Source organism: Platalea leucorodia (genome assembly GCF_965183815.1).
Source record: "Platalea leucorodia genome assembly, chromosome: 3".
NCBI classification, from domain to species: domain Eukaryota; kingdom Metazoa; phylum Chordata; class Aves; order Pelecaniformes; family Threskiornithidae; genus Platalea; species Platalea leucorodia.
This window is the reverse complement of record NC_138825.1, coordinates 28,728,707-28,749,533: the sequence shown is the minus strand read 5'-3', so window position 1 is coordinate 28,749,533 and position 20,827 is coordinate 28,728,707. Positions and strand designations below refer to the sequence as shown.

The window sequence follows — 20,827 nt, the reverse complement described above, 5'->3', positions numbered from 1 at the left end:
CTGGCATCTCTCAATCATAAATGCCTAGGAAATAACTTAAGTCAATACAGTTTTGCAGTGAGAGGTCCCTAAATTTTCTGCAGCCACCATTCCACTGTTCACCCTTTTTTCCAATATTAATAATCAAAATGCTCTGGAGACAAAGTTAATGTGGTTTAAACCACATTACGACAAGACTTGGAGTTCTTTCTCTAAGGCATGTTATCTAAAAATCCAGAGCTTCTCTGCACTTAAATATAATACTCTCCTCCTCACAGTGTTCTGGAACTTCATTCATTAATGTTTTTAAACAATTTCAAATAATTGAGACAGATGGAGCGATATCAAATAAAGAAAGAATACAACAGGATAAAATCTGACTATTCTAACCTAAACAGAGGGGAAAGAAGGAGGAGCTAGCTACCTGCTCAATGGAAGAACTTTTTATTTGTGACCAGTTTAAATACGAAGTACATCTAAAAGCAGAAAGGATTCTGAAGGGACAATTTCGTCTCATCAGAATTAAATCGGAAGTGAAGACATAAAAGCTAACTTATTTTTTTGTTTGTGGTTATTTGTACATTGCTGACGTATCTGAACCACTCAGGATTCAGTTGCTTGCCCTGTCCTAGGAACCAGAGCTACAACTCATAACTTTTTTTCTTTCTTTAAAGCATTAACCATGTGAAAGCTGTTTTCACATGTTACACCTTCCTTCGCTACCGTTCATCAGAAGCTCTTGTCTGCTTGTAAATTATTTTATAGTCTTTAAAGTGATTCCACCAGTAGGTTTACACCCATTAACTAAGGGATGCCTAACGACCTATTTCTCCATGCCTACAACCTACTTCCATACTTCAGTGAAGCCCTTCTGTTGCCCTATAGAAATGAGACTCAAACACTTTCCACAAAAATACTCTAAAATACTACTTTGGAAAAAATGCCTTAATGATTCCTTTAACAGGATTCCTTTAACAGCCCTAGCAGAAAGCCAGGACCATATAGTCCCAAAACCAAAATGCTAACCATCTACAACTGAAACAGCAAAGCACAGAGACGCTAACAAGGATTAGAAGGAAATGGCAAGACATACTAGTCATCATGGTAGGTAGAAGTCTCAGTGCAGTGAACATAAGGAATTTTTTTTCCCCCCTCCCTGTTTTGGGGAGTTATTTTTCTGGGTTTGTTTTTTGTTGTTGGTGGTGGTTTTTTTTTTTTAATGTGGAACAAAGAAAAGGAGAACAAAAAGAAAGAACTAGAAAATAAATGGCAGCTTTGTGAGACACTCATAGGTAAGACTGTCTTGGACAATTCAATAAGGAGCTAATGAAAATTAACACCCTATATGAGATGTCAGTTAGTATGCGAGTCCTGAAGGAGAGATTTCAAAGTGAGTAAGCAGAGATAGGACCTAACAGGTCTTGAAAACTAAAGACAAAAAAGCACCACGTTTGAGTGAGACCCAATGAAGGAATAGAAAAACATGTGGGAACATAATTCAGACAAGACTATGACAAAAATCAATACTTAGAACAGAGAAGTACAACAAGACTTCCCTTACTAGCCTGTTCCAATGAAGACACAAGACAATGATAACCAGCTCAAGAATTTAAGCTGTATGAAAAACGCGGTAGCAAGGCTACTATACAAGACAATGTTACAAAAAGATTTCAATATAGCCTGGTTAAACAACCTAGGGCAAACCACCAAATTCTCCAGAAGATACGCTGAATGCATATCGGGGGGGGGGGGGGGGGGGGGCGGGGAGGATCAGACTTCTTGTTCGCGCTGTCTGGGTAACTATACTTTAATAAGTTTTTTCTTGAAGTAATCAAAAATATAGTTTCAAATCTTTACCAAAGTTTAAAAAACTGATGCAAACACTGCTCTCTTGAAACTACCAGAATGAACTGAAATCAACAGCAACTGTTTTGATCTTTTAAATTCCTCAATTGTTTTGGCACAGCCCCTACTTTTAAACCAGTGGAAAGCTCTACAATTCCTGTTCTGCTCTTCTTGCAGACTATTTCTTCATGTTTTCACCAGATGAGTAAGACAGACCATGAGATACAAATCTTATTTTAATAAGGATTTCTTAGGACAGGAGGTATGCAAACAAAAATTACAGAACGAAGTTATAAAAGAAACGGAACACTGCCTGTTAACCAGGACAAACCATAGGAGTGGAAAAGGCAACCTGGTGGGTATGGTACCATGCCATGTAAGTTTCCTATTGTAACCTAGATGCAGTCTGGGTGAGACTGAAGCAGTGCAAGAACTCTCAGAACTTACTGCTCTGGGTTCCCACCAAGTCAATGAAACTTTATATGCATTGGCCATTCAGATACAAGTTGAAGAAAGAAAATAATATATGCAGGCATGACCCCACAGACTCTGAAATTCTACTAACAATTATTAATTGCCCTCCTGAATATGACAGAATGATGTTGGGTAATTCTCTACGAATATATCAATTGTCTCTTGCTGATCTTCATCAAGAAATGTTGGTGTCTCGATAGAGATTTGGAACACAGAAGTGGAAGTCACTAGCTAGACAGTCTGAGAATAAAGTAACAGGAGAGAATATTAGGAAATATTATGCTTGTGAGGAAACACTGATTTGCTTTTAACATATGCTGTTACTTCAATGACAACCAGAGATAAACTAAAAAGTAGGTGCATAACGAAGAGGGGTTTTGTGCAGGAGCAGAACTCAGACGTAACCTTTCCCATATTCAGCATAAAGGGAAAGAAGAGGGAAAAAAGGTACAGATATTGAGTAGAGGAGGAGAGCGCTACCTTAAAAAAGGTTTTTCCTGAACTATCTTAAATGGGAAAGTGTTTTGAAGATTTCCAATCAAACAACCACTTTGAGCCAAGTCTCGATCCCTTACAAGCAGTCTAAATTGCAATGATGATCACCAAACCACAGACTAGAACTGTGGAGTCCAAAGAGCTTCTGCTAATTATATGAAATTGATTCCTCAGTTATGGGAAGCCAATACTAAGACTTACTTGTGTATTTTACTTTTAAGCGCAGTTCAAGGGGCACAGAATGATGCTGACACACACATATCAAAGTCTTTATAGCAAATTGCAAGTTCTCCGGATTACAAAGATACTTACAGCTGGAGAGCAAGCTATAGCACAACACTAAAAACAAGAAAATAAAAGCATCATCATAGTGATTTAAATCTGCCACAGACCCCTAACTACAGTCTGACTTTTAAAATATGCAGTCAGTATCTAAAATTGACAGAAGAAAGATCTGCACTGTATTGATTCATACTTAATTGGCCCAAGTTTCACTCTGCTCATTTACAGAGCTGATTCAAACATGAGAGGAAAAAAGAGGAAAACAAACAAACAAACAAAAAACATTTTATAGGTGAATACTACTGGGATCTGCATCTCCAACAAAAGGATATCAACATCCCAAACAGTACAAGATTGTGTATCTGTGGCCAAAAGATAGACGAATAAACTTGGTATTACCTGATTAACACACTCTTGATCAAATAAAATTAACAACAGAATGCACAGCAAACTGATTTATGTACATCTAAATGAAGCAGTGAATGCCTGTCATCTAAACATATGCATAGATCATAAGGATGGCCCAGGCTTTTTAAGCTGCATGTGGCTTTTAGTCAAAAAATTCAGAGTTTTAATCTTAATTAGAGCTGGAGTGCTGATTCTGAGCACTCCAAATTGGTAAGATTTAAAGGCAGTCTCTTGGAGCAATCACGCACAACTGACATGGATTTAAAAGTAATTTGTAGATAACATTCAAATTTTTTTGCATATTTTTAAGATTCCAAATTTATATAGTTCTCACTACTTTTGTCTAGTCACAATCTAACCAGGACAAAGCACTCCTAATGTGAAATGAATTTACAAAAGACAAAATTAAACGAGACTTTGCATTCAGTAACAATTGACGCAGTTTATATGTTTAAACTACCACGTTGTTAGCTGAAGAGCCAAAACATTCAACAACTCTGCCAGAAGATCTTACCTTAATAGTTGTAGAAAACATTAAGAGGTAAATGTATGGATCTATGAACATACACACATTTGAAACAAGCTTTAACACATTATCACTTAAAACTGGCTTTACACTAATATTGTTCCAGTTTACATTACTGACTGAATCTTGTGTTCTGTAGCTGAGAAGGGTCTGCAAGAAAACACTGAGTAGAAAGAACAATGCACCGAGTGCCACAGAGAGAGGTAAACGTTTTCTTTGTCTGGGCACAGTAAAACTGCATGTTTTGATATCTCAAAATAAGCATAACCATATACATACTTTCTATAAACTAGTGTAGGAAACTCAAGTCATTGATATTTTTCCTCTACGGATTAATTCATGCTAAAAAGTAAAAAAAATTGTTACCTTTTAGCACAGCAGCAGCAATGCACATGTACTGATCAAAAACACAGGAGGCTGGTTAGGAATGATTTTTCAGTGTGACATTACAAGGTCGCCCAGCCCAGAAGCAATGCACATCACTCCATGCAACTGAACTTAGAGTTTTGCACTGTAGAAAAGACTCCTACTTTGTAATTATGTCACTACAGGGCAATATGTACTGATTTTCAGGTATTTAAGTGACAGCCTTCCACTGATAAACACATTTTTTCTTATAATGTTACTAGTACTGCCTATTGACCACATCTGAAAACAAGAGTCTGGCCTAGATTGAATTTTCATCTTAATTCGTGTAAGAATTCTCTGAATTCTATTGGAAAAGAAAAAAAGGGAAGGAAAAAAAAAAAAAAAAATCAGACATGCTTCAAAACCCCTTTGCTCTAAATAAATTCAATCCAGAAAGGAAGAATTCCTTTCTTAACAATCCAAATCATCAGGTAAGCACATATCTATGCAAAGTAGATTCACTCCTTATCCAGTCTGATTTATGCCAGAAAATAGATCAGGCTTATAAGGCTCAAAGTAAGCTTTTAGAAATTAGCTAAAATTTGTCTCTCTCATGTATACACACACACGAGGTATATAAATGCATACACACACACCCTCCCATATCACAGGAACTTCTAGTTTGCCAAGGATGCCAAAACTAGAAATCCAGAGGTAATACCACTAAATCCCAACGTGCCATGCCCTAAAGAGTCACATTTCTTCTATAAAATGACCTGCCGTGTCTGTCTTGAGCTTCAGACCATTTGGTGTGTTTTAAATGAAGGAATCCCACATTCAGAAAAAATTATTTCTCTACATCTTAGTTGTCTGAAGTAGTAATTTAAGCGAGTCCTGATGAGATCATGAAGAAGAAAGCACAGCATAAAGCAAGCTGTATGATAAAACTGAGTCATTCATTATGCATCTAAAAAGCATAATACTCTTATAGGCAGTTTGTAAGCACTACATGTTTTTTATAAATGGCACATACTTATGCTACTTCTTCTGATATGTCTACAAAGCAGTACCAACTAAAGTTACTTTAGTCTATCCAGGAGATAGGGGATAATTTAACCCACACCACCACCCCCAAAAAAGCCCAAAAACCAAATAAACAAAACAAAACAAAAAAAGCACCAAGCAAACAAAACCAAAACCCACCAAACTCTAAAAAAATAAGACACAGTGTTCTGGACTGCGTTACTGATGAGAATGATGTCAAAAAATATAGGGGGGCAGGAAAAAGAGAGTAAAAATATATTAAACTCATACAGGGAACAACTGCAGAACTCGGGGAAACCAAGATTCTTATAGCTTGATACTTATGTATAAGTACACTTTTTCGCATGCTTACATGTAAAAATATGCAGAGGCTCTGTGCTGGTTTTGGCTGCGGTAAGAGTTAATTTTCTTCATAGTAGCTAGTATGGGGCTGTGTTTTGGATTTGTGCTGAAAACAGCGTTGCTAATGCAGGGATGTTTTCATTAGTGCTGAGCAGTGCTTACACTGAGTCAAGGCCTTTTCTGCTTCTCACACTGCCACACCAGCGAGCAGGCTGGGAGTGCACAAGAAGCTGGGAGGGGACACAGCTGGCACAGCTGACCCCAACTGACCAAAGGGCCATTCCACACCATATAATGTCATGCTCAGCATATAAAGCTGGGGGAAGAAGAAGGAAGGGGGGGACATTCAGAGTGATGGCACTTGAAATCCCAAGTAACTGTTATGGATGATAGAGCCCTGCTTTCCTGGAGATGGCTGAGCACTTGCCTGCTGATGGGAAGTAGTGAATGAAATCCTTGTTTTGCTTTGCTTGCATGCGTGGCTTTTGCTTTGCCTATTAAACTGTCTTCATCTCAACCCACAAGTTTTCTCACTTTTACTCTTCTGATGGGGTGGGGAGTGAGTGAGCAGCTGTGTGGTGCTTAGTTGCTGGCTAGGGTTAAACCACGACAGGCTCCAAATTGCTCAATAAAAATTAAAGAACTCTTCTCATGATCAGACCATTTGGAAGCCCTTTAATGTCACACATGCACAGGCATTCTGCAAAAATATTCACCTTCTCCCCAATCATATTAATCAGCTTTTAATAAAATGATCTTATACAATCACAATGCATGAAGTCCTTTCTGTATTGGAATGGAAGTAATACACTAAGCCAAGAGCATCTTAAGACAGTTTTGGGGTTTGTTTTTGTTTTGTTTGTTTAGTTTTTTTTTTTTTTTTTAAACAAAGGGTATGTATGAGAAGGTTTCATAAATTAGAAAGAACTGCAGATTTCAGAATCAGAGTTCAGAAAGTTTTGCTGAATTAAGGCCATAACTATATAGAAAGCTTGAATTTGCTGCTTATACCAAGCAACAAATATAACCCTCTAAGAAATGGAAGAAAGAGTTCATCTGATGACAGACTAAATAAATATTCCCCATTAAAGATCAGAGTGTAGATTTATTACAGTTATTTAAATAATCTCCATAATGACAAACATGCCCATAACGGGCAGGTGTCATACACAGCCATGTTGAGTCCAGCAATTAAGCTCAGCAAGAATTTCAGCATCTCGAAATTGTGTCCAAGAAGAGCTAAAAGTATTCAGTGAAAACACAGTCTCCAGGAGGAAAAAAAAAAAAAGAAAAAAAAAAAGAAAAAAAGGAAAAAAAAAAAAACCTCTATGTGACCAGAATCCCTGCACTTATAAAAAAAAAAAGTAGAGTGGTACAAACACAGATAATTAGCAACTGATAAAATTACAAAGAATATGGTAAATTATCCATCAGTTGGCAATTTTTCAAACGAGCATGGATGTCTCACCAAAATATACAATTTAATTCAAGCACAAACGGTTGGCAACACGCCAACAGTCACTGCACAAAATTGTGTGGCCTGAATCAGGTAAAAGATCAACTAAAGAGGTCACAACAATCCCATAACCACTCTTCTTTGATCCCAGGGAAAGACTCTTAAAAACTTTTATTCAAACTCTAACTTACCAGAAAGATTACTGAACAGGAGTAATTTAGCAAATTTCATTTTTATTTACAATATAAGTATTTGTCACCCTGCTGTAACTAAGAAAAAATTTTGACAAAGTAGTACTTTAACTGTAACAAAACCCCACACAACTGTATCAACCAACTAAATCACCAACATGATAGCAACCAAATATATATATTTGAAATCCTCTTTCCCCTTTTCAAATGGTCACCACTCTGAAACTTTTCTCCATTCTCAAGCTCTTTTGACTTTAGTCAAATAGTCCGTACACAAGCCTCTTTTTACTTTGCATAAATACGTTCGTATTTCTTTTTTTTAAAGGGGTATGTGTGTTATTGCAGCATAAAGCAGCCCAAAAGATTCACACCTGATTTTATTACGACATCTGAGAATGCTTGCCTTATGTATGCTTTCCAAAGACTAACAATAATCATAATTGTAATAATAAAACACAAAAAACACAACCCCAAGACTGAAACACAGTTACTAGCAAACAAGAACTAAGCAAAGATAATGAAATGGCAAGATGAACCCTGATGGATAAATAAATTCTTCTACACAACTCATATGATGTATTAAATTTAAAAGCAATTACAAATGATCTTAGAAGTTAATGCAATCTTTTACAACAATCTAAATGTGTTTATCACCCATTAACTCTTGGTACCTTAAGAATAAAAATAAATGTAAAGCCCAAGTCAGATAACCCAGTGTATCTCTCCAACAAGATAACCATCTGTAGATTTTTATACAAGGGACGCATTTCACCGTGTGTTAAGTTTTATGGTGAATTTTACAACACTGGCAAACAATTTCATCTTTATGACAACTTTCAACATTTTTTTTCCCCGTGCCTTCTCATGCCTTTCCAAAGTGCTGTATTTGGTAATGCTCAAATCTCTCAAAACCCAAGTTAAAGTAGACAGCACTTCAGCTCAACTCAGCCCCTCTCTGGGACTGACATTGCTTACAGGAGCCATCTGCATGAATTCTGGGTGCATTTACTGTGCGACGTTAATGAAGGAGAGCATTCAGTGAGTTTGGCTGGCTCATAACTGTTACAAGGACATCCGGGGATTACAGTGCCTGGCAAAACTGCACCTGTAACATGAAGGGATTAGAAAGGAAGGAGATAATTCACTGGAGGGGTGCTACCAACCTTACACATTTGAGCAGACAGGGGAGGGAATAGTTTCACTTGTAACTTGACAAGTAGGCACTACGGTAACAAGCCTTGTCTTTGAGACCCAGACTAGTATATCAGCTTGTACTGTACCACATGCCATCACTCCAGAATGGTGCTGCACCGAGCTAGGCAATTATACCTTCTTAAATACATTCCACTGCAGGATCACTGTGTCCACAAGGCAGTGCTGCCATGTTTAATTACTACTACACTACCCGCTTCTAATTCTTTTCTAAATCTGGCTTTTTTTTTTTTTGTGCCAAAACTTACACCACTTCCTAAAGCTACTAAAATGGCATTAACGTAAATGGGAAACAAGATGAAGTCTAAAAAATGCCCATACTTATAACAAAACAAATTATATGTCAAGAGAGTTACAGACAATGTATATAGCAAAACAAAAAGTATGAGAATAAGGAATGAAACTATACTTCAATAATTCAAAAGCAAACAAATTACATCAGAATTTTTCAAACCTCAACATTACAGACCAAAGAGCTTTAGAATTAGACTTGCACATCAAAGAAATCTAACCTGCTAAAATAACTGCAAGGCATCTCAACTATAAAGTAGTGGCACCAGGTGTAGAAATGAGACATTACTGTATTTGTAATTGTGAATTAGAATAAAAGTAATCTCAGTCATAGGGGTTGGGGGGGGCAGGGGGAGGGCTGTAATTTTCTCTGCCATTCAGTTTAAAAAACGTAAAAAGAGTAAAGTTAAGAAAAGAAGAAAGATGAAACAAAAGCAGTAGCGGTAAATTAGTAAAAATTAAATAGAAACATACCACACCAGGTAAAATTATTTTATTCCCTTAAATTACAAGCAGAAAGGCAACCAAACTCAGTATCTTTTCTTCGCTGAAGATGTCAGTAAACGTTCACGATCTGTAGCTGCCAAAAGCAACTATAGATGGTTCAGCCTCCTCCATTCTGTTAAAATCACGTCTAGCTTTCTCCTCTTCCTTCCAAAGGGACTGAGCTTTTGTATTCTTACTCTTGAGAAAACTTATCTCCATTCTCCACTCCACATTCCATTGTACCATTTATTTTCTCCTATAAATCCAACTGTTCCTGTCTAGGGGCTAAAACTGCAGGTGGTGAGAGCAAAAGCCCACAGAATGGAGCTACTCAGACTTCCATTGCATGAGTATCTGCTAGCTTTCTATATGGAGATGACTGGCTTGGCAGACCAGTGACAGCATTGAATGTCATCTACCCTACCTTAGCAAGGCCTGCAGTGTGTCCCGTAGTGTTCTTTAACCAGATTGGTAACATACGGACTAGGTAAGTAGACAATAAAGTTGGAAAAAAACTAGCTGGACCACCAGGCTGAAAAGGTTGTAGTGAGTGGTACAAAGTCCAGCTGGCAGCTGGTTATTGCAGGCATCCCCCAAGTGCTGATACTGGGGCCAACAGTTTAACACCTTTATTAACAATCTGAACAAGTTAACTGAATACACTTCCAGCAAGTCTGCAGATGATACTAAACCGGATTTGTTCACTCTTAAGGTATGACAACTGAAGGGAGAAATCCTATTGTTGTCTTCAATTACTTAATGAAAAGATATATAAATAAGACAGAGCTGGACATTTTCACCACAACGGTGGTCAAACACGGAAACAGACACCCAGAGAGGCTGTGGAATCCCCATCCTTGGACATTCTGGAGTACTGATGGGAGAAAGTTGGAGGAGTACCACCTTCACAACATTTCTGTCCTCTTTTACAAGATTAACTAATTAATACAAGTTATGAAAACTGCTGAGAATCACAGAATTTGAAAACTAATACATTAAAAAGCTAAATAAGGAATATTTTGCAGTGTATTTTCCTTCTTGTTTCTTCTTAAAATAGAGTTAAGATTGTTAAAATCTCATTAGACTACATAAAGCTTGTTCCAGAATTTATCTGGTAAAGGTCTTAGTAACGCAGGACAGGATAGCCCTACAGCACTCATCTGTTCTGAAAAGTAAATGCGAGTCATCACTCTGCATTTGCCTGCTGTGCAGCGCTGCATGTACTATGAATTCACGTGTTGTTCTGGCTTCTTTGTGAAGTGTGTACTGGAGAACCTCTATTGTGTTTGCTCCCTGAGTTGCGAGGTGAGAAGACATTTACAATACTACTTCTATGTAATCTTCTCTCCATGAAGAGAGTACCCTATTTCGGTAATCTAAATGTCAAAGTAAGTAAAAGAAACTGCACAGGATTATTATCTCTCTGCTATAGTTGGAGAAGCAGAGACTTGACAGTTAAATGACTTTCTCAAAGTCAGAGAACATGTAGCTGAATCAAGCACAGGAAATTAATACAAAAATTTGCAACTTCCAGTTTTTGTGTTGGCAGTGAGAAAGATAAGCCACGCATTTGCCACTGAGAGAGATAAATACGTATGCACATACAAAGTGTTTCTCCTATTGGAGCATATACGCCTTTTTTTTTTTGGTAGCTGCTAGTCATTTATGGTCTGAAACAGCTGAGGGGAGCTGGATGTAATGAGAAAACGAAAATTCCTTCAGAATGCAATGTAAAAGCCCTTGTTTTACATTTACTACACTCCCCCCTGTCACTGTGCTCTTTCTTTTCCATTTCTAGGTACATCATTCCTCCCCACCCCCACCCAAAAAGAATTTGCTTGACTGCTAAATAGGAGATGACATGAGTGCTTACATCATTTACAGAAAGAAATCAACAAACCCTTTTTGAGCTTTAGCAAGCTTCTTCCTACATTAGCATTAGGGCAATTTAAAACAATATTTGAAATGCTTTTGCAACATTTAGCCAAACTCAATCATGACTTCTCCTTCACATTTACTGAAGTAAGTTGGGGTAATTTTATTTTTAAATGCGTACAGCCCTGAATTGCAGATCTGACCACTGAGTCACCGTCTCCTTTCCAAATCCATCTGTGGTTTCCCTGGGCAGACGAAATGGTCAAAGTTCCTCTGGCCAGCAGAAGAAGAATTAATAAAACAACTCTTCCAAAGTAGGAACAGACTGACTTTATACCACATTATCAACTGATGCTCTAATTGGCAAGCCAGAGCTCTGAGACTCGCCCCTTCCAAGGCTCAGACATGAAGTAACAGAAGGAAAAACCAAAGCTTCCAAAGCAGTTCATGGGACAACCTGGCACAACTCAGCTGTGATCAATCACATCCTTCTGCAAGATAAAGGCTGAAGTGTTCAAACAGGTGGGCTACTGGCAGGCAATCCACCTCAACAGAATACACAGATAAATGATATTTACTTTTTCTTACCTGATATGCGTTGCCGGAAGGGACTCATACTGGCGAGAAAGGAAGAGCTCTCTGTGCTTCAACTGATGTTTCTGTTTATCAGTCAAGTCAACCTCAATTGTAGTTTCAGACTCTTCTTCAACTTCTTCTGCAGAGAAGCAGAGCGTAGGTCGAAATTAACTCTGTTGCATAACACCATTCCAGCCATTTCACTTGACATCCCCCCACCCCCTTAGCAACCTCCCTTAGTATTTCAAAGAAAAGATGAGTTTAACAAGACTACAGTTTATGTAACTTGACAGAATATTAAGTATTTTGAATTCTATACCTTCTACTTAAACTCTTTAAAAAATTACGCTCCTCTCCTACTGTACTACGCGTTGATGTCTTTCATATAGCTGTAAGAACAATCCTGACAACATTACTCATTCTTTTTTCATCTTCTTTCATCTGTTTTTTTCTCTGGGGGTGCTTCTTGCTTGCTGACCAGTTCTGGTTTAGATTTTCTGTTGCCGATATTGGTATTACTAAAACTTTTACAGAAGTCCTGGGGAAAAGCATATGTTCTATGAACAGAAATTCACTAAAACACAATTGCAGTCTAAGACTGCCAAATCGCAGTCTAAGAAAACTGAAAAAGCTTACTGCTTTCCATTATGTTAACCTTATTAGGTACAACAAATACAGTTTATTTTCATATTTAAATAAGATTCAAAATTATTTCTATTTCAAGCAAGACAGCACTATCTAACCTAGGAGACAGCATCTGTAACAGCAAATTGTAAATTATATAGATCTTTTTGAAGGATGTTTTCAGTTGAAAACTATCTTTTATAGTTATGCTAATCTGAAATTCTCTAGTATTACCTCATATATGATAAAACCAAGGAAATTATTCCCTTTTAAAGATTTAAACCAACTGCAAACTGGGAACATAAAGGAAGAAATAGAAGCAGCTACTAGAAAGCATCACATACAGAGTTAAAGAGCAATGTTCAGAACAGTTGCTAACATGTCATAGGATGACAGACTCTCCAAAATGGCTACCCTGGGATCTTCATGGCTGAAATATGCCTTCCTAGTGGATTCTCGGGACATGTGGAACTTGCATCTATACTTCCTCTAGATTCCCAGAAAGGACAAAAAGTCTCTGTACACAAAAATACAGACACTTTAATAATTTCTCTAAGATTGGGCAATTTTCTACCTGCTGAATTATCCATCAGCTGCAAAACCCAAGTGTACTTTATAAAATGTCTCAGAAATTAAAGAACGAAACCTCAGCATCAGATAATATTTCACGTAACTACCTACAACAGATCACCTCATCCACTCTTCCAACAATAACCATTTTTACAAACAACCTACAGACACTATCTCAAAATGAAGCCTGCCTGTATCCTCATGGCAACCGCAGTTCTCTCCAAATGCAACACTTTATTATTTTATTTTTTTTAATCATGCCTTTGTGTAGCTCATTCTGCTTCTAATAGTTCTTTCCACAAAAGTGATAAACAATACACTCTGATAGAACCAATTTCTTCCAACCCAATTCCATACACTTTTAAGTCTATCTTGCTGTAGACCCCCGAAGTCACCTTCCTTGTTTTGGCATGTTTTGTGGAGAAATAGAATAAGAAAAACAAAAATGAAAACAAGACACCCCCCCAGTCTCACCTGACACCCCACAGCCTCACCTGACCCATGTACAGATTCAAGTCAGACCACAACTCAGTTCAGAATTATTCTGGCATCTATAATACTAACAATAAATAAAGCTTAAAAAAAAAAAAAAATCCATGCAAAGGCAAGTCATTTTTTTAATTATGCAAATAATTAAAGAAAAAAATAGAAATTAATGTTAAAAAGTTTATATTTCAAGCAATCAATAGGTCCAACTGTATTACAGCAACTGACTGCTACAAGCTACATTTGTATTTCAAAGTTCAAGCATTAATATTTCTTCTTAAAATATCAAGACATGCCAGTGGTTGCTTTATTGGGTTTTGGGGGGGGGTTTGTTTTGTTTTTTAATAAACATACTGCTTGTAGTATTCTACAGGTCCAAAGTTCTCAGTTGGCTATTTATTTCCTCTCTCCTTCCTGAAAAATATCAAACCAAGGTAATCCTGTGTTACAACCATCTGAAAACAGCTGACAAAAAGCAGTCAGCTAGAAAGCAATTTAGGCATCCAAACACAGGCGTCTGGGGCCATTTTAGATTGACATATTCAAAACATCTGACTGCAGATATGGCACAAAACACAGGAGAATATGTGCCATTTTAAAGCAGCTGCAGGGAGCCAGAGACAATATTCCAGAGAGTTTAAAATGCCTTTAGACACCTATGCTCAAGTGTCTTAATAACTCCTTCAGAGTAAGAATTTCAATAAAAAAATATTTTTTTTTAAAAAACAAAGACTTTAATCATATATTTACTGTACTAATCTTACATAAGCCAAGAAAGTGTTGACCCAAGAGCCTGAAGCTGAAATTAAATGTCTCTTAGACACATCTCCTAAAACACTCCAAACCCAAACATGAAACAATGTAACTTTTTCTGTTGTAGTTTTAGAAATAAAACATGCATGTTTTACTCTGACAAGCTCAGTAAGTAGAATAAACCATGGCCAGAACAGTTCCACTCTTAACACGATATAATTTATCACCAGGATAATTTTAGAATTTTCTTCTTCAGCGTTATAATATAAAAACAATGCTAACAGTAGGATTACCATATAGTAAAACAAGTAATAGTTTGCCCCAGCAGTAACACAAACCTGTACCAGGGAAGGAAACACTGGATAGCATAAAGAAGTGAGAAAATTAAATTTGCTTAATAGCAATAAAAAGAATTCTGCATCTGAGCAAACCTTTAGATAGCTGCTTTCGAACCAGGTTTTTGCACAGATCAGGCCTTAACACCTATTAGAAGAAAAGTGGTGAAGAACTTCCAGTACTTTTAGAGATCTCTTCACCTCTTTGACTCAGATTTGCAGCAGATGTGAAATTTAATTTGCCATCCAAGGAGAGATTATTCCTGTCAAAAGGAGTGAAATGGAAGGTACCTATAGGAAATCACAAAGTAGCACTAAGCTAAGCACATTTTCAGCACTCAGGAAGATAAATAAAGAAATGGCTCAGAGTGAGCAAATATTTTAATGGAGCAATATGGTGATGACATACACAGGCCTCATTGTTCCAAGATTAGAGAGAAAACAAAATTCAATTTAAAATTGTTCAGCTTAAAAATATTTTGAAAGTCTTAGGTATGACTACAAAGATGAATACAATCAGTTTTTGAAAATGACACAATCCCCTTTAGGCCTTGGGTGAAGTTTAAAATAATGCTGTTTTGTAGTAATTTTCCTGGTTTACAAGAAATATTTCATTATTTAAAGGAAAAATCCTGGAGAGCAAAAACAGGCATCTCCAGTGAGGTTTTAAAGCTTTAGGTCTATTTAGTATACATGGGTTTTCTAATCAGCAATTGTAAATACTTACTTTGATCCTGAAAGCCAGAGTGATCTTGTGATAGTTTCAGTGGCAGTGCTGCAGATTTACCCTTTCCCTTTTTCCCCCTGAAGTAAATAAGACTTAACTAACTCAATCAAGCAGCGGATAACAGGAAGAAACTATAACCCTCACTCATTTTACATATGCACCACCACTTTTAAAAATGTGAACTCTCTTTTTTTTCCTCTTCCATTTAATTTGTGGGATTCACTGTTAGAAAATGGTGCTGTTAGTGAGCATGAGAAGAGACAACTCTCTATGCCACCTCAACTTTGTATGCAGTGTCTTTGTTTATAGTTATGTGATGATTCAAGCTTGCCACTAGGAAGAACTGCTTGTTTTTACAACTCAAATCAAAATAAACAGAGGGCAAGTCTCTAGAAACACAATACACCCATTTAATAGAAAACGGTTTAAAAATAACTAAAAAAAAAAAAAAAAATCCTAGAAGACACTTGAAGGTTTAAATGTGACTCAAACCACTCTATAGTTAACCATCAGCTAGCAAACAAGTTAAATTCTTCTAATATATTACTCTTCCTTAACTAAGTCAAAATAACCCATCAGGTGCTCTCCTCATCTACTGCAACAGAAAGTAAGAGAGCTTAGTTTACACACCGAAGGCTGTTTTCAGGGAGAGGGAGTAAATCCTCAGTTTTAAAAGGAGGAAGAAAGTTCTTCCTCTATTGCCACCAAACCACTGACAGTGTTATTTTCAGCTAGAGGCTGGCTGGATCACAGAACCATGGAAACACAGAGTAATTCAGGCTGGAAGGGGCCTCAGGAGCTCTCTAGTACAAACTCCTCCACAGGCTCAGCTGCAAGGTCAGCCCAGGTTACTCAGCATTTTATGCAGTTGGGTCTTGAAGATCTCTGAGGACAGAGACCACACCACCTCTCCAGCAACCCAATCACGGTGAAAAAGCTTTTCCTTGTATCTAATCTGAATCACTCCTGTTCCAATTTAGTCACTGCAAAGAGTCCAACTCTATCTTCTCTGTAACCTCCCCAGAGGCACTGGAAGTCTACCTCTTCTCCAAGCTAAACAGGCTCAATTCCCACAGCCTTTCCTAGCAGGGCAAGTGCCCGTCACGGTGGCCTCTGATGAACTTGCTCCAATTTATCAGCAACTTTCCTGTATCAGGGGCCTAAAACTGGATGAGGTACCTAGATGTGATGCAACAAGTGCTGAATAATCAGGGGGGATAATCACTTGCCTTGATCTACTGGCTACGCACCTGGTGATACAGTCCAGGATGCTGTTGGCCAACTTCATTGCCAGGGAGTTGCTGTCTGCCAGTGCCCCCAGGCCCATTCCTGCAGAGCTGCTCCCCCAGCCCCTCTGTCCTCAGCCTGTATCCCTGCCAGGGGCTCTTCCTTCCCAGGTGCAAGACTTGGCATTTGTCCCTGCTGAATATCTTCAGGTTCTCAACAGACCATTCCTCCTGCTTTCTAGGAATCCCTGACTACCAGCCCTTCCCCCAAGCGTATCACCTGGTCATCCCCCTCAGTGTGGTGTCACCTGTGAACATGATGAGTGTACCACATTGCCTGTTCCAGTCACTGATAGAGACACATCCCATCTCCACACACAGTATGAACCCTTAACCACCACCCCCCTGACTCAGACCATGCAATTAAGTTTTTTTATTCACCTGGTTGTCCCTTAATCCAGACCAATTCAAATTCCTTGGCCTGGTGTGCCTACCAAAAATGCTAGCGCTGGCACAAAAAAAAAAAAAAAAAAAAAAAAGCAGGAATAAGACTTAAACTGGTAAGTCATATTGGGAAAAACCTAGACCACTCCTCTCAAGAGCAGCACAGACTGATGCTGAATTAAATCAGCAGTGTAACCAAAACCTGAGCTGCATTAACTTTCTACCTCTTAAACTTAATTGCTTCCAATTTTGAAACCGTATCTCAGCTCAGCTGCATCCGGCTTATGCAAGCTTAGATGGAGAGATGTAAATCACTACCACTATTTGTGGAGTTACAGCAGTTTCACAAAGTTTGTTAAAATACCTTCAAAATTGTATTAGATCAGTGTAGATTTCAGTTCAAAGAATGCCACTAAGCCTTACTTTCAGAACAGTTTCTAAACTTTTTTCCTTTCCTGTATATCTTTCTTCTATACTCAGCCCAAAACCTATATACATCACAGGTATCACCAACGTATTTTAAAACCTACAGATAAAAAGCTGAGAATGCTGAACAGCAGCAAGTTTACCACACACATCAAAGGAAAGACGGCTGTGCGTAAGTCTCTTTTAAGCTTAGCTGGTTGTGGCAAAAACATCAAGTGCTCATTTGGCAGCTAGATGCTACAGCAGTAAGAATTATAAATACAGATTTTGGGGGAAAGGGAGTAAATCTATTTACTGCCAAAATGAGTACAAAAGATAAACAGTAAGTCTAACCATCTGAACAACTCAGACTGTGAATGAAGAGCTCTCTTAGGTGAGCAGTTGGCCAATTTGCTCAGCTGTGTGAGGCTTCTTGCCACATGTTGTGTTGTACTAACTTAGTTGTGATACTTAACCCCCTAGTGCTGTAGTAAAGCAGTTTAATCAACTTTGGGAGCTAGACTATGCATAGTTATACTGTCAATTTGACTGAGAAAGTGTTTACCAAAGCTGAATTAATTAGCTTTACTTACATCACATCTGTTAGTACAATGTTCAGATGGCTGTTAGAATATATAACATCAATTTGATATTTGCTGTTACTGTCAGATAGGATTAGAAATCTAAAGCACAGTTTGCATGGATTATGAGTCATTTAGATAGCATATTACTATTGAAAGTGTGAATCTGAACAATTCTGCAGGTAGGGGAAAAAAAACCCCAACTTATCGGTTGTGTCTACAGGGAACAGGTGTACTTTTAATTCCTATTGGATAGCACAGATATACACATGGCCTCTAAGGGGTTATCCAGTTTTCTTAGATGATTATACAGGTGATCCTCCCATACTACCTCATTATTTTTCTAAAGGAGGTCACAAAACAAAAAAAAATAATTACACTGCACAACCATTAACAACTAATATGCCACACCTACTCTCCAATAATAAAAATTATTTCTAAAATCATGCAAAAGGGGTTTTTTTGAGTACTTCCAAGTAGCATGTTACAATAACAACAATTCCCAGGACAACAGTTGGTCATAAGCAACCGGGTAACTATCTCATGTTTATCATAGGCCTGTAGCAAAAATATTTCATTAAAACTATCACAGTTTTCATTACCAGAAAACTCCACCTTCCAAAACTTGATGGGTGGGTTTTTTGGATAACTGGCTTTGGAAATTTTTGAGAGCAAGGAGCTCGTGGGTGGAAGGCAGAGAAGGATTAACTTCATAAGTAGTATGAATCATGATGTGCTACATTAATAAATATAACCTAACAAATTAAATGTGACATGAATAAGTGTCGGAGTAAGCACACTAGTTTTTTAACCCTGTTACTCAGCACTGCAAACTGGTTTATGACAACACTACAGAACAGAAGTGTCCCATAGAAGCATGAAAAAAATGACGTGCAGGCAATGATGAAAGAGCTGGTAATCCTGTATCATAAATCTAAACTAGATTTTTCCCTTCTCTCCCCCTTACCTGGTTTCTGTCTCACTTATTCAAATGCAAACTCTTCCAAATGAGCAAATATCCTGTTACAGGGCTCAAAATGTGTTTGGTCACGTGTACACCTGTATGAACTGCAGCAACCTGTTGCAGCATGTGTGAAGCAACAGTCCTGCACAGCGTTTCTTTAAGCAGCTCGTTAGCAGCAGCAAGCAACAGACTCAAAATTGTGCCACAGACACAACTATTTGCAATATGATGAATATTTTCAATGTCCAATTACTGGTATCAAGCTCATCAGCTGAATCAGAAGCCAATTAGTATTTTTTCCAAAGTGTAAATACGTTTAGAGCTGTGGTGGGAAAGAAAGTGGAAAGTTTTAGTTCTACCCACAAATCCAGGCTGGCAGACCACGCACAGAGCAAAAGTGCACATGGGGAATCTGACGCTGCCCAACAAATCATTTTTTAAATCTATCATCTGGCTCAAGAAATACAAAAGCTATCTGCAACAATGCCATGTAACCTGCGTGAATAATTACTAGACCTCATTTTGAGAAAAGGGAGATCTGCATCTTCCATTTCCATGAGACTGATGCTGTTAACTTTTCCCATCACTTGGATTTTCACCATTTCCATACAGACCTGCTCATAATATCTTGTTAAAACAAGATGGTCTTTCCTTTAGAACAGGCAACAGGTGTACCTGATCTAGTTAGTTAACAAGTTGCATATTGCCTCTCCTTAACAAAATGCAGTGTAAATATTTAAAAATATTTAAAAAAAAAAAAAAAATGTCGAGAACTAAGAACATGAAAAATCTCTTCAGTTTTCTGTAAGAACCCAGAGTCCACATTTAAGATCTACACTGGCATTTTCTTTCACTGTGTGACAAGACAACCACAGAGCTTCAGAGATCTAAACTGCTTTTCTAACATACGATTCACATCCTCAATAGCAGGTGAACAGCTTTTCAAAATTTGTTGGCAGAGACTAAAAGGCACAGATTGTACAAGCACTTTCCTACCCCTACTCAGAATGGCATATGATTCTGCTTATAAAACAGGAATTATTTATCTTCTACAGTATCTCCTTCCAGAAGGGCTGAATTTTGTTTGATTTTTTTGCAGGGAGGAAAGAAGTAGTAGAAAAAAAAGAAAGAAAAGGATTTGTATATCCTGTTCTTGAGTAAACCTAACCAAGACACATTAAAACTCTATGTGCAGGATTTTAAAATGAGAAGAATGTTATCCAAGATAATGTCTGCTCAACGCCTGCATGGTAAGAAAGCTTTTCTGTTTATAGATCTGATGAAACAAGCAGGAAGAGTTCATTCACTTTGATGGTCCGTGTAAGACTTAAAAGTTCATTTTTTTTCCATCTTCAGCTATGCTAGAGATTCATCTTCCAGCGTATATTTTTTCCTTGCTGCATGTACAGAGATCTTAAGATTCTAACTAATAAGAACTATACATATGAACTGAGAAAAGTATAAAGAAATATGAATATATGTATCACTTTGAATTATTAAAGCCTTTTAATTTATTAATTCTGATGCCGGTGGGAAAAAAAAACAAACAAACAAAACAGCGTAAGAATAAACATCACATTGCATTAACTAGTCAAATCTTTAATACATATGCCATTTTGACTTTTTTTTTTTTTAAATAAATGGAAATAAAGGTTGAATAAACTAATAAAGTTTTTCTTCTACTCTCAGTACTTTGGTTTGTAGGCAACAAATTCATATACCATGTTTGTTATAGTATCAAGGAAAATACCAAAAATTATAATTTATTCACTTCATACATGTTGAATGTTCAGTATTCTGATTCTGGCTTTTTTACCTCTTATTAAGAAAAAAATTAAAAAGCAGAAAAAAAAAGGCAAAAACATTATGAAAGTATACAAAG

General features: G+C 37.4%; 1 protein-coding gene across 1 annotated transcript in view; it reads right to left on the bottom strand.

Moving 5' to 3' along the window:
* MTA3 (metastasis associated 1 family member 3) overlaps nt 1–20,827 on the bottom strand; it is a gene marked incomplete at both ends in the record, with an annotated part of 149,609 nt that overhangs the window by 114,482 nt on the left and 14,300 nt on the right. The window contains one exon of the mRNA XM_082305419.1: nt 11,843–11,969. Within this exon, the coding sequence (XP_082161545.1) occupies nt 11,843–11,969 (127 nt within the window). The remainder of the gene's footprint in view (nt 1–11,842; nt 11,970–20,827) is intronic.